The 12,276-nt window shown below is 49.8% G+C and overlaps 1 protein-coding gene across 1 annotated transcript; it reads left to right on the top strand.

Annotated features, from left to right (window-relative positions):
* Nucleotides 1-1,440: 1,440 nt before the first annotated feature.
* faxca (failed axon connections homolog, metaxin like GST domain containing a) lies at nt 1,441-11,976 on the top strand (the record flags this gene model as incomplete). The annotated part of the gene is made up of 6 exons (XM_084453608.1): nt 1,441-1,752; nt 6,769-6,904; nt 8,512-8,708; nt 9,479-9,696; nt 10,958-11,074; nt 11,675-11,976. The coding sequence occupies exons 1-6, from the start codon at nt 1,493-1,495 to the stop codon at nt 11,974-11,976; spliced, it is 1,230 nt and encodes a 409-aa protein (XP_084309734.1). The 5' UTR covers nt 1,441-1,492.
* Nucleotides 11,977-12,276: the final 300 nt, after the last annotated feature.

The raw sequence follows: 12,276 nt of genomic DNA, 5'->3' as shown, positions 1-12,276 counted from the left end.
CACTGCTCTTCACCTCCTAGCACTGCTCTTCACCTCCTAGCACTGCTCTTCATCTCCTAGCACTGCTCTTCATCTCCTAGCACTGCTCTTCATCTCCTAGCACCGCTCTTCACCTCCTAGCACTGCTCTTCATCTCCTAGCACTGCTCTTCATCTCCTAGCACTGCTCTTCACCTCCTAGCACTGCTCTTCATCTCCTAGCACTGCTCTTCATCTCCTAGCACTGCTCTTCACCTCCTAGCACTGCTCTTCATCTCCTAGCACTGCTCTCCACCTCCTAGCACTGCTCTTCATCTCCTAGCACTGCTCTCCACCTCCTAGCACTGCTCTTCACCTCCTAGCACTGCTCTTCATCTCCTAGCACCGCTCTCCACCTCCTAGCACTGCTCTTCACCTCCTAGCACTGCTCTTCATCTCCTAGCACTGCGCTTCACCTCCTAGCACTGCTCTTCACCTCCTAGCACTGCTCTCCACCTTCTAGCACTGCTCTCCTCCTCCTAGCACCGCTCTTCACCTCCTAGCACTGCTCTTCACCTCCTAGCACTGCTCTTCACCTCCTAGCACTGCTCTTCACCTCCTAGCACTGCTCTCCTCCTCCTAGCACCGCTCTTCACCTCCTAGCACTGCTCTTCACCTCCTAGCACCGCTCTTCACCTCCTAGCACCGCTCTTCACCTCCTAGCACCGCTCTTCACCTCCTAGCACCGCTCTTCACCCCCTAGCACCGCTCTTCACCTCCTAGCACTGCTCTTCACCTCCTAGCACTGCTCTCCACCTGGGCTTTAACCCACATCTATCTCACAATCAACACAATTAGACACAAATGAGAATATAGCAAGGTTAGACTCTTAGTTTAAATTACATGTGTTTGGTGCTCCTTTGTGGTGATAAAATGAATATTGTGGGAAAACAAATATGATTGTTCCACAGTCTGATTTTCTATGTTGAAGTATATAGCGTATTTAGATGATTTGATGGGCATTTTGAGATTTTCCTTGTAAACAGTGAACAGTGGTGGTGTTCTGACCCCTAGTGGTCCAATAACATAACATGGCTACAACGGTTAGGCTACCTAGCAGTTACCAAAGCAGACCAGTCCATTTCAATGAACATTTCGCGGAATAATAAGCAACATTAACTAATCAGTCATGTTTCACCGCTGTGTGGTAATTTATTGTACGAAGGAATACATTTTGTTTTCTTTAGGCCTACTGTTCATACCCCCAGCAGCCTGTAGGCGCTGGTACCCAAACGTGCAGTCTCCATGACGTCACTCTCCTCCGCGGCAGAGAAAGAAAACGCGGCGCAGCGGCGGAGAGGAGCGCGGTGCGGAGGATGCCGACCCCGCTGCGGGGACAACCGCCAGGCGAGATGGCCGACCTGCGCTCGTTCCTCGCCGGCTCTAGCGCTCCTACGCCCCGGCACTCATGAAGCCCCCGTTGATGAAGCCAAAACGGGCCAAAGACAGGCGGAAAGAGGCCAGCGAGAGAGAGAATGTACTGGCGCGTCGGGTTCGCCTGGACGCGGTCGTGTGTGGTTGATCTCGGCCGGAACCAGAGCTTCTCCTTCGGCCTGTGCGGCACCGAGGAGAGCCTCTCGTTTTATGGGTACATCATCGCCTATCCACTGCAGGACTACGGCGGGATCATGTCCGCTTTGGGCTCGGACTCGTGGTGGCGGAAAACGCTGTATCTGACCGGCGGCGCTCTGCTCGCTGCCGCTGCCTATCTCCTACACGAGCTGCTCGCCATCAGGTACAGAAAAAACACAGGCTGTCAACAACAGGCTACTAAAAATGCAAGGTGCATCGTTCGTTTACAATCGGTTTAAATGGCCGTTGTGGTCGGACACAATGTAGGCCCCACAATCTGTGTGTAGCCCATTGTTTTATGTTGGTGGGTATATATGATATTAGCCTACTCTGCGCAGGTTGGGCGGGGTGAGAGATGAGGAGAAGGGTTTGTGAGTGGGTGTGTTGTGATGTAACTGACCGTGCCCGCTTGAAGGAGATTCCATGTTCACGTTATGGAGAGAAACAGACAAATGAATGAGTCACGCGTTTTGATCGCCTATGAAACGTTTCGACCATAGTCCACATAACACTGATTATGGTTATGCGCTATTGATGTAGGCTATAGTATAAATCCGTTGATATTTATTTCTCCAAAGGTTGACTTGTGTTTGTTTATCAACAATGTCTCAAGGACATGCCGTGATGCGTGGCCGTTTCCAGTGGACTCGCTGTTGAAAACATTGCGGAATGACCTTTAGGCTACTAGCCTTTCATGAGAGGGATCATTTTCGGACGGATCCTAAACCGGGCCCTCGTCAATTCGTCAATTGGAAAACGGTAGCTTTGTCATCTTTCCTGGGATTTCAGCCTGGAAACGGTCCTGGTGATTGAGTTAGAATGCTGTTGTCCTTTACACGAGCATCTCAGGTTACCTGCAGCAGTGGCCTGAAGGCCTACTCGGCAATGCCATTTATAGCCTATAGACTAGCCTACACACTAACAGATCGATGTTGGACTCGATTTGAAATCACCATATAGGCTGCTATTGATAGCCTGTAGCCTATAATATACATAAGGCCATCGGCTTTAGTCTGATCAGCGTGTCCATCACTGGTATCTGTATATCTTTAAGGCGGTTATCGGTAGACTAGCCTCTTATATTGCCGCCCTACTGGACTGGAGCGTTCCTTCCTATCGGACTCGGTCCAGTAACTGGCTTGTTTTTAAGGTCCCTCAATCTCATACAGAGCTTGGCAGGACATCGTTCTCGTATGCTGCTCCAAAGTCTTGGAATGACATTCAGACTCGGTTGAAGATGGAGGTTCTCCCTTCAATCACAGAGTTTAAAAACATGATCTCTGTCTTTGATGATCCGAGTTGTAATTGTTTTATTTGATGTGTGATGTGATGTTTATTTGATGTGTGCACTGTTCACTCGGTGATGATGCGAATGAGGTGCACGCATCTCAGCGTCCTTTCGAGTTGAAATAAAGGTTTGAATGAATCAGTTTAGCACCGTCGTGAAGTGGACAGCGCCAGTAATTCCGTGCCCGCTCATGCGATCTTCACGTTTCAGCACTTTTCAAAGTGAACAGCTCCCTTTCAAATGTGCATTATTCCCTCTGAGTGCACAGCGCCCGTGGGGCCTTTCTGGTTGGTTCTGCGCATTCTCTCTGCAGCTCTGCACATGAAGGCTATAAACACCATGACTCACGACACAGGAGCAGATAAACCGACTGAATCAGTTCAAATTCACCATTCTTGTCATCACCTCCGGCGTATACAAGATACCGAAACGAATGCACCCTTGCGCAAACGACTATTGATCTGACTGTAGATAAGATTTAGCTTTAAGATTTATGCCAGTTACAGTTCCCATCCATTAGGCCTATATCTCCCCAGAAGCTGAGACACGGGCATCAAAACGGCCGTGAATGAATGGGAAAATACCAACTGAATGGCTGTGAATAGGGCTTGGGATGTAGTCCCAGACACGACCATCTTGTTTCTACACAGGTGTATCTATTCTCTGATTGCATAGGATTCTATGCAGTAGAGCCAATTAGACAAATAGATACACCTGTGTAGAAACAAGATGGTCGTGTCTGGGACTACATTTTCCCAAGCTTTATGGACGGTTAGCCTATTCTCAGTCCTATAACGAGCCCTTATAAAGATATGTAATCGACTCCAAACTGCTCAAAAGTAGGCTAGATAGCTAGATTCTGTAGACCAAGCGGAATCCTCTTGACATTTGGTTGATTTTACTTGAAAATGCCAAAATGGCCAACAGCTAGGCTAGCCTACATGATTATGCGCATGTGCGTTCATCACCTCTGCTGCCATCGTAGGGGAAATACTGTAATGTATATCAAACATATTATGTTTGGTAGCCTAACATTATTGTGACCTTCCTTTATTCCTACAGTAAGCTACAATGCAAATGGCATGAAATCTGTAGCTAGCTAGCTAGATAGCGGGTAGCATTGTAAGTCACCTGGTAATCTGCTCCTTGGTAGGCTACAGTATTATGGATCTTGAGTTGACCGTAGTACTGCACAGGACAGTAGGGCTGCTCGATTAATCGGATTTTAATCTAGATTAAGATTTGGGCTGTCAACGATCATTAAAACAAAATAATCGCCATGAAACGATTTTGCACAAATCAAGTGCACCCTACACTGCAGAGCTATACTGTGCTTGACCTCAAGGTCAATGTTCACTATTTGTCTCCCATGGGAGAAATGTATCTAATCCAAAGAACATTGTTAAAAAGAAAAGCCACTGTCAACATTTTATAAATTAATTGTTATCAAAGTCGATGTATAATTTGATATGTTAAGAAAATGTTCAAACTTTTGATTAAAAAAAATAAATAAATGAATAATCGTGTTAAATAATCGTGATCTCAATATCAATCAAAATAATCGTGATTATGATTTTTGCCATAATCGAGCAGCCCTACAGGACAGTATCCTGCCGTGGAGGCGGAACTACTTTTTACCGGACGAGAACCGCGGATCCAAACAACTTCACAGGCAACTGTACACTCGGGACGCTCAGGAACGTAGTATGAAGTTGACTGATGGCTGATTGACGAGATAACACACTACGGCATCGTAGCCATCAGTCCAATTCTGGAATCATAGAGAGATGTGAGTGCAGAGCCCGTTGGTGACCCCTACTGGCCAGTGTGACTTTTTAGTAGCCTTTATGTAATGGCTTAGCATGGCTTCACGCGACTCAATTCGAAAAAATTTGAAGGGTCTGGAAATCCAGAGTTAATTATTTTCGATTCCCAACTGGATAGACCTACAACCAATCAGAGCAATGAAACGTGGAGCAGTCTTTTTAGTGGGTCCAGTCATTCTATCAAACCCGCCCCATATTAGATAAACGGTTGTGATTGGCCCGACCAATATTGAGTCGAGTGGGTCTCGGTTTGAGCGGTTGGATGACCAGCCTGATCTGTTGAGCGAAATAGAGTGAGCTCACGTGATCAGGCTGGTGACGCCAGGCTAGCGGTGGCTATGCTAATACTACGTAGGGTTTCTCAGTCATGTCCTCATTGCTTTATTACAACATCCAGCTGGCTATTCCACTGAGACACGATCTGCTCTCTGAAAAGGAAGTCCTGGCAGATCTGTTATTGTCGGTGTGGCTTATCTTACTGGAAAATCTGAGACTCCTTTTCCCCCAAGCATGAGGTCAGGGAATCATTTTTACAGCTCACTTTTCTGTGAGCCTCCAGAAGCGCCAGTGGGCTACATCCAGAACAGTACTGCCAGGATCCTGATGAGAGTAATAAGCCCATATCACCCCTATACTGGCATCTTTGCACTGACTCCCTATCTCCTAGACTAGAGGATTGAATTCAAAACCCGTCTCCTGCAATCTGGAAACAGCCTTCTTCTTCCTCTCCCAGGACTAAGCCCTGTCTTCCTCTCTCTCAGGACTAAGCCCTGTCTTCCTCTCCCAGGACTAAGCCCTGTCTTCCTCAGCTGCTTCTTCCTCTCCCAGGACTAAGCCCTGTCTTCCTCTCCCAGGACTAAGCCCTGTCTTCCTCTCTCTCAGGACTAAGCCCTGTCTTCCTCTCCCAGGACTAAGCCCTGTCTTCCTCAGCTGCTTCTTCCTCTCCCAGGACTAAGCCCTGTCTTCCTCTCTCAGGACTAAGCCCTGTCTTCCTCTCCCAGGACTAAGCCCTGTCTTCCTCTCTCAGGACTAAGCCCTGTCTTCCTCTCCCAGGACTAAGCCCTGTCTTCCTCTCTCCCAGGACTAAGCCCCGTCTTCCTCTCCCCAGGACTAAGCCCTGTCTTCCTCTCCCAGGACTAAGCCCTGTCTTCCTCTCTCAGGACTAAGCCCTGTCTTCCTCTCTCTCAGGACTAAGCCCTGTCTTCCTCTCTCTCAGGACTAAGCCCTGTCTTCCTCTCTCTCAGGACTAAGCCCTGTCTTCCTCTCCCCAGGACTAAGCCCTGTCTTCCTCTCCCAGGACTAAGCCCTGTCTTCCTCTCCCAGGACTAAGCCCTGTCTTCCTCTCCCAGGACTAAGCCCTGTCTTCCTCTCCCAGGACTAAGCCCTGTCTTCCTCTCTCTCAGGACTAAGCCCTGTCTTCCTCTCTCAGGACTAAGCCCTGTCTTCCTCAGCTGCTTCTTCCTCTCCCAGGACTAAGCCCTGTCTTCCTCTCTCCCAGGACTAAGCCCTGTCTTCCTCTCTCAGGACTAAGCCCTGTCTTCCTCTCTCAGGACTAAGCCCTGTCTTCCTCTCCCAGGACTAAGCCCTGTCTTCCTCTCCCAGGACTAAGCCCTGTCTTCCTCTCCCAGGACTAAGCCCTGTCTTCCTCTCTCTCAGGACTAAGCCCTGTCTTCCTCAGCTGCCCAGCGCCTTTGGAATGCTCTCCCTGACAATCTGAGGACACCAAGACTCTGGGTTCTTTTAAGACTGGTCTAAAGACCTACTTATTTAAAAAATATTTTTGCATATATTTATTAATATGTTAATAAATATGTTAATTAGTGTCTCTTCATTTCAGCAGCAGTCTGAGATTGTCTCACGATGAAAAGTGCTTTAAAATGAATGATTATTTATTATAACATTTTTGGGGTTCTATCTCTGCTACAATTGCGATATAATTCTAAATAGACAACACTGCATACGACAACAGAATCATTTGCTCATGTGCCCACTAAATGTTCAGTCACTACATTAATGATGGCCTTTGATGGTAAAACCCCCCCCCTCTGTTGTGATTGGTTGATAGGAAGGAGCAGGAGCTGGACTCGAAGGACGCCATCATCCTCCACCAGTTCTCCCGGCCCAGGAATGGCGTCCCGTCCCTCTCCCCCTTCTGCCTCAAGATGGAGACGTACCTGCGCATGGTTGACCTGCCCTACCAGGTAGAGAGAGAGGGAGGAGAGAGGGAGGAGGAGAGAGAGAGGGAGGAGAAGGAGATGGTGGAGCGCCTCCCACCAGCCAGACACACGCTGCTCTGACTACACATTAGTGAGAGAGATAGAGACAGGAGGAGCATGTTTGTTTGTGTGTGTGTGTGCGTGTGTGTGAGAGGGAGAGAGAGAGAGATTGAGAGACAGAGAGAGCTTTATACGTATGTAAGAGCTTGGACCATTGATTAACATTTTCATTTGTCACATGACTGTAATAGTCTACTGTATTACAGAATCAATCATCTGAAGACACAGTATCTCACAGGTGGTTTGCAACAGTTTTAAATTAGGCAAACATTGATCTTATTCACATCTCCCGCTCTGTCCCTCCTCTCTCTCCTCCTCCTCCCTCTCTCTCTCCTCTCTCCCTCCACCATCTCCTTCTCCTCCCTCTCTCTCCTCCTCCCTCTCTCCCCTCTCCCTCCACCATCTCCTTCTCCTCCCTCTCTCTCCTCCTCCCTCTCTCTCTCCTCTCTCCCTCCACCATCTCCTTCTCCTCCCTCTCTCTCCTCCTCCCTCTCTCCCCTCTCCCTCCACCATCTCCTTCTCCTCCTTCTCTCTCTCCTCCTCCCTCTCTCCTCTCTCCCTCCAACATCTCCTTCTCCTCCCACTCTCTCTCCTCCTCCCTCTCTCTCTCCTCCTCCCTCTCTCCTCTCTCCCTCCACCATCTCCTTCTCCTCCCTCTCTCTCTCCTCCTCCCTCTCTCCCCTCTCCCTCCACCATCTCCTTCTCCTCCCTCTCTCTCCTCCTCCCTCTCTCCCCTCTCCCTCCACCATCTCCTTCTCCTCCTTCTCTCTCTCCTCCTCCCTCTCTCCTCTCTCCCTCCAACATCTCCTTCTCCTCCCACTCTCTCTCCTCCTCCCTCTCTCTCTCCTCCTCCCTCTCTCCTCTCTCCCTCCACCATCTCCTTCTCCTCCCTCTCTCTCTCCTCCTCCCTCTCTCCCCTCTCCCTCCACCATCTCATTCTCCTCCCTCTCTCTCCTCCTCCCTCTCTCCTCTCTCCCTCCACCATCTCCTTCTCCTCCCTCTCTCTCTCCTCCTCCCTCTCTCCTCTCTCCCTCCTCCATCTCCTTCTCCTCCCTCTCTCTCTCCGCCTCCCTCTCTCTCCTCTCTCCCTCCACCATCTCCTTCTCCTCCCTCTCTCTCCCCCCCTCCCTCTCTCCTCTCTCTCCTCTCTCCCTCCACCATCTCTTTCTCCTCCCTCTCTCTCCTCCTCCCTCTCTCCCCTCTCCCTCCACCATCTCTTTCTCCTCCCTCTCTCTCTCCTCCTCCCTCTCTCCCCTCTCCCTCCACCATCTCCTACTCCTCCCTCCCTCTCTCCTCCTCCCTCTCTCCTCTCTCCCTCCACCATCTCCTTCTCCTCCCTCTCTCTCTCCTCCTCCCTCTCTCCTCTCTCCCCTCTCCCTCCACCATCTCCTTCTCCTCCCTCTCTCTCTCCTCCTCCCTCTCTCCTCTCTCTCCCCTCTCATCTCCTTCTCCTCCCTCTCTCTCTCCTCCTCCCTCTCTCCTCTCTCCCTCCACCATCTCCTTCTCCTCCTTCTCCCCCCTCCCCCCCCCAGAACTACTTCGATGGGAAGCTGTCTCCCCAGGGGAAGATGCCGTGGATCGAGTACAACCAGGAGCAGGTGTGCGGCACCGAGTTCATCATCGACTTCCTGGAGGAGAAGCTGGGCGTGAGCCTGAACCAGAGCCTGACGCCGCAGGAGAAGGCCGTGGCGCGCGCCGTCACCAAGATGGTGGAGGAGCACTTCTACTGGTAGGGATGTAGCTGACCACGGCGCAGCAGGAAACGCCATGACATCTGTCCCATACGCCTCTGTTAACATGACATCTGTCCCATACGCCTCTGTGAAGAGCCATGACATCTGTCCCATACGTCTCTGTTAAGAGCCATGACATCTGTCCCATACGTCTCTGTTAAGAGCCATGACATCTGTCCCATATGTCTCTGTTAAGAGCCATGACATCTGTCCCATATGTCTCTGTTAAGAGCCGTGCTCCGGTCCAAAAGGTTGCATGTGTTTACCTGTCTATTGTATTTGTATTGTTTTGTTTGTGTGTAAATCTGGTGTGTGTGTGTGTGTGTGTGTGTGTCTTATAAATATATAAATAATTCTCAAATGTGTGCTTGATCTTTGTTGTAATTGTTTGTTGTATTTTGTTTGTTTTTGTGTTGCATTCTGAACTATTCCAAACGTGTGTGTGTGTGTGTGTGTGCTGGTGTATTCTTTTGTATGTGTGTGTGTGTGTGTGTACGTATGTGTGTGTGTGTATTTGTGTGCGCGTGTGTGTGTGTATGTGTGTGTGCGTGTGTGTGTGTGTGTGTGTACGTATGTGTGTATTTGTGTGCGTGTGTGTGTGTGCGCGTGTGTGTACGTATGTGTGTGCGTGTGTGTGCGTATGTGTGTGTGTGTGTGTGTGTGTGCGCGTGTGTGTACGTATGTGTGTGTACTTGTGTGCGTGTGTGTGCGTATGTGTGTGTGTGTGTGTGTGTGTGTGTGTGTGTGTGTGTGTGTGTGTGTCCAGGACCATGGCGTACTGCCAGTGGGTGGACAACCTGGAGGAGACTCAGAAGATGCTGGAGGTGAGCGGCCCGCTGAGCGACCTGCTGCGCTGGATCCTCAGCCATCTGACCGGCGGCATCGTCCGGCGCGAGATGTACGGCCACGGGATCGGACGCTTCTCCAGGGACCAGGTCTACGCCCTGATGGAGAAGGACATGCGGACGCTGGCCACGCTGCTAGGTACGGAGGACAGAGGTCAGGGGGTCCATCGATATGCTGGTTTTGATTACAGTGTGATCATCCAGCCCTAACTGTCCAATCAGTAGCTGCTCAACTGGAGCTCTTGAACTGGACCAGCTGATCTGGGGTGTTTTGGTCCCCATGTCGGCAGACCTCAAATTGTGTTAACAGCTAAAAGGTTTTTATTACGAAAGTTGAAGTTGTGAAAAACAAATTTAATATAACAAACAACAGTTAGAATTACTAAATAGTTATATTTTGTTGTCAAAGTCCATGTCCAATGAGAAGTGTAAACAGCTGTGAATCTTTGAAGGCCCTTTTCTCTACTTAGTGATTTCAGGTGTACAAACGTTCACAAGCATATCTTCTTCATCAGTTGAAAGCTTGCAATCTGCACTTTCATAATCTGTAAAAATGGAAGAAATTGAGAAAACTGACCTTGGCCGGGTTTCCCGAACGAGTTAAGAAGCACTTAACTCCAAAGTACTTCTTAACTCCCACAAAGAGTTGCTTAAGAAGGGTTCCTTAAGAAGGTTCTTTATCGAAAAACGCCAAATCACCAGCAGCTGTGTATGTTTCACCTGAAAAGTGGTTCGCCACTGACCTCTTGTGGTCGAAGTAGAACACTACATCAGTCTCATGCCTACAATCAACCCCCCTCTCCAGCCCCACTCACAGTGATGGGGTTTGAACAACCTGCTTGCTTGTCTCTCTCTGATCTGAGAGGTCTGAACCGGAGCCATGTGGGGGCAGATGAGGGATATCAGCTGCTAGTGCTGCTTCTTGTCGCGGTCGGGAGGAAACCTTGTATCTCTGTTTTGTCTTCCCTCAATTGAAAGCTGGGACGACCCTTTACAACAACAACACCTCCCAGCCCCAGGACCAATTATATTCGTTCTAAACAGCTCATCATATGTTAGATTTTATGTAAAAATAAAAAATAAAAAAAGAGGAAAAAAAATGAAATTGGAATTCTGAAAACATTGTGAAAACTCCATTTTGGAGATGGTTTCTGCCCGACAGCAACGTTATGTAACTGAGTTGAATTGGTTCAAGTCCTCAGTATGAAGCTTCTGAGAGGCGGTCGGATGCGTCTGTCAGTCAGAGAAGCAGAGATGGACCGCGGCGTGGCCGGGTCAGGTTGGAAGAGACGCTGACGAGCCACGCAGTGACACCTGTTACACTTACGCCCACCAAATATGTTGAAGACATGGGTGATGGTGTGTAGTTATGTGTAGTCCCCCCCCCTGCTTCTCTGCAGGTGATAAGAGGTACCTGATGGGTCCCAAGCTCTCCGCGGTCGACGCCGCCGTCTTCAGCCACCTCGCCCCCGCCATGTGGACGCTGCCGGGCACGCGGCCAGAGCAGCTCATCAAAGGTGAGGTCATCAACATGCGACGGCTGGCCCTCATTGGCAGTTTTATCGCAATGGGCAGTTTAGGCCACGCCCACTCGAATGAGGCGGTTGAGATCAGGTCGGCATGGCAACACAGAGGGCTCTCCAACGCGGTGTTTAGGCGTTGTAGGCTAGGAGTCCTGTAGGCTAGGAGGCCCGAGGAGGTGAGACAGAAACTCTGAGCATTTACAAATGCAACGTCTTGTTCATCCTTATCTGGGGAACTTAAAGGTGCAGTAGTCAAGATTCCGATGTGGACTAGTCATAAAAATATAAAAACTCCAGCAAGGCTTGTGAGCCAATAGTATTAGGACTCCTGATCGCTCCCACCTTCGTGCGACATATGACTCATGAGCCTTGTTGGAGGCGTGCCAGACCAGACATAGGTAAACGGGATGTCCTTGTTGAACCTGTCAAAATTAATAAATAAACTCAGACTATAATTCTTTGGGGGGGAAAAGCAATACTTTTATTCCCTACCTTTCTAAAAGTTATTTAAATGTATTATTTTATTTTGAAATTATTTGTCTGGATAAAAACTATTGTCCGCATGACCTTTAACCCTGGGCCTGTGGTCGTCAGGCGAGCTGATCAACCTGGCCATGTACTGCGAGCGGATCCGCAGGCGCTTCTGGCCCGAGTGGTTCGTGGACCTGGAGGACTTCTGCTACGACGACACCACCGACGACGCCGACTCCCCGTCCCGGCTGCAGGACCTGGGCCTGTACTCCCTGGGCCTGTACTCCCGCACGGACACCTTCCAGGACGAGTCCAGCCCGCACACGCACGGCCACACGCCGCCGGACAGCGACCGCACGGGCCAGTCCCTCTACGACTCGGACATGGACACGGAGTGCTCGGAGATGGAGCAGCTCAAGTGTTGACCGTTGCCCTCAACACACGTGCAGACACGTATGCACACTCTGTCACACGCTCCTGCTGGGCGCGGTGCCCGACCTTAAGAGAGCGCCCCCTACCTCTTGAGCAGGGAATTAACTATTGGCGGAGGGTTTTTCCCGTCGCGAGGAGCGTTTTGTCGCCTGTCCTGAGAGTCTTTGGTCTCAAAGAGATTTTGCAGGCATAATGACATGGCAGTGAGAGATATAAGGAGAGGTAGAAGGATAGATAGAAAAAGAGTGAGAGAGAGAGAGAAGGGTGGAGGAGATGAGAAAAACAGAGGCGTT

The sequence above is a fragment of the Borostomias antarcticus genome (assembly GCF_949987555.1).
Source record: "Borostomias antarcticus genome assembly, chromosome: 19".
NCBI lineage: Eukaryota > Metazoa > Chordata > Actinopteri > Stomiiformes > Stomiidae > Borostomias > Borostomias antarcticus.
This window is presented reverse-complemented; position numbering and strand designations above follow the sequence as displayed.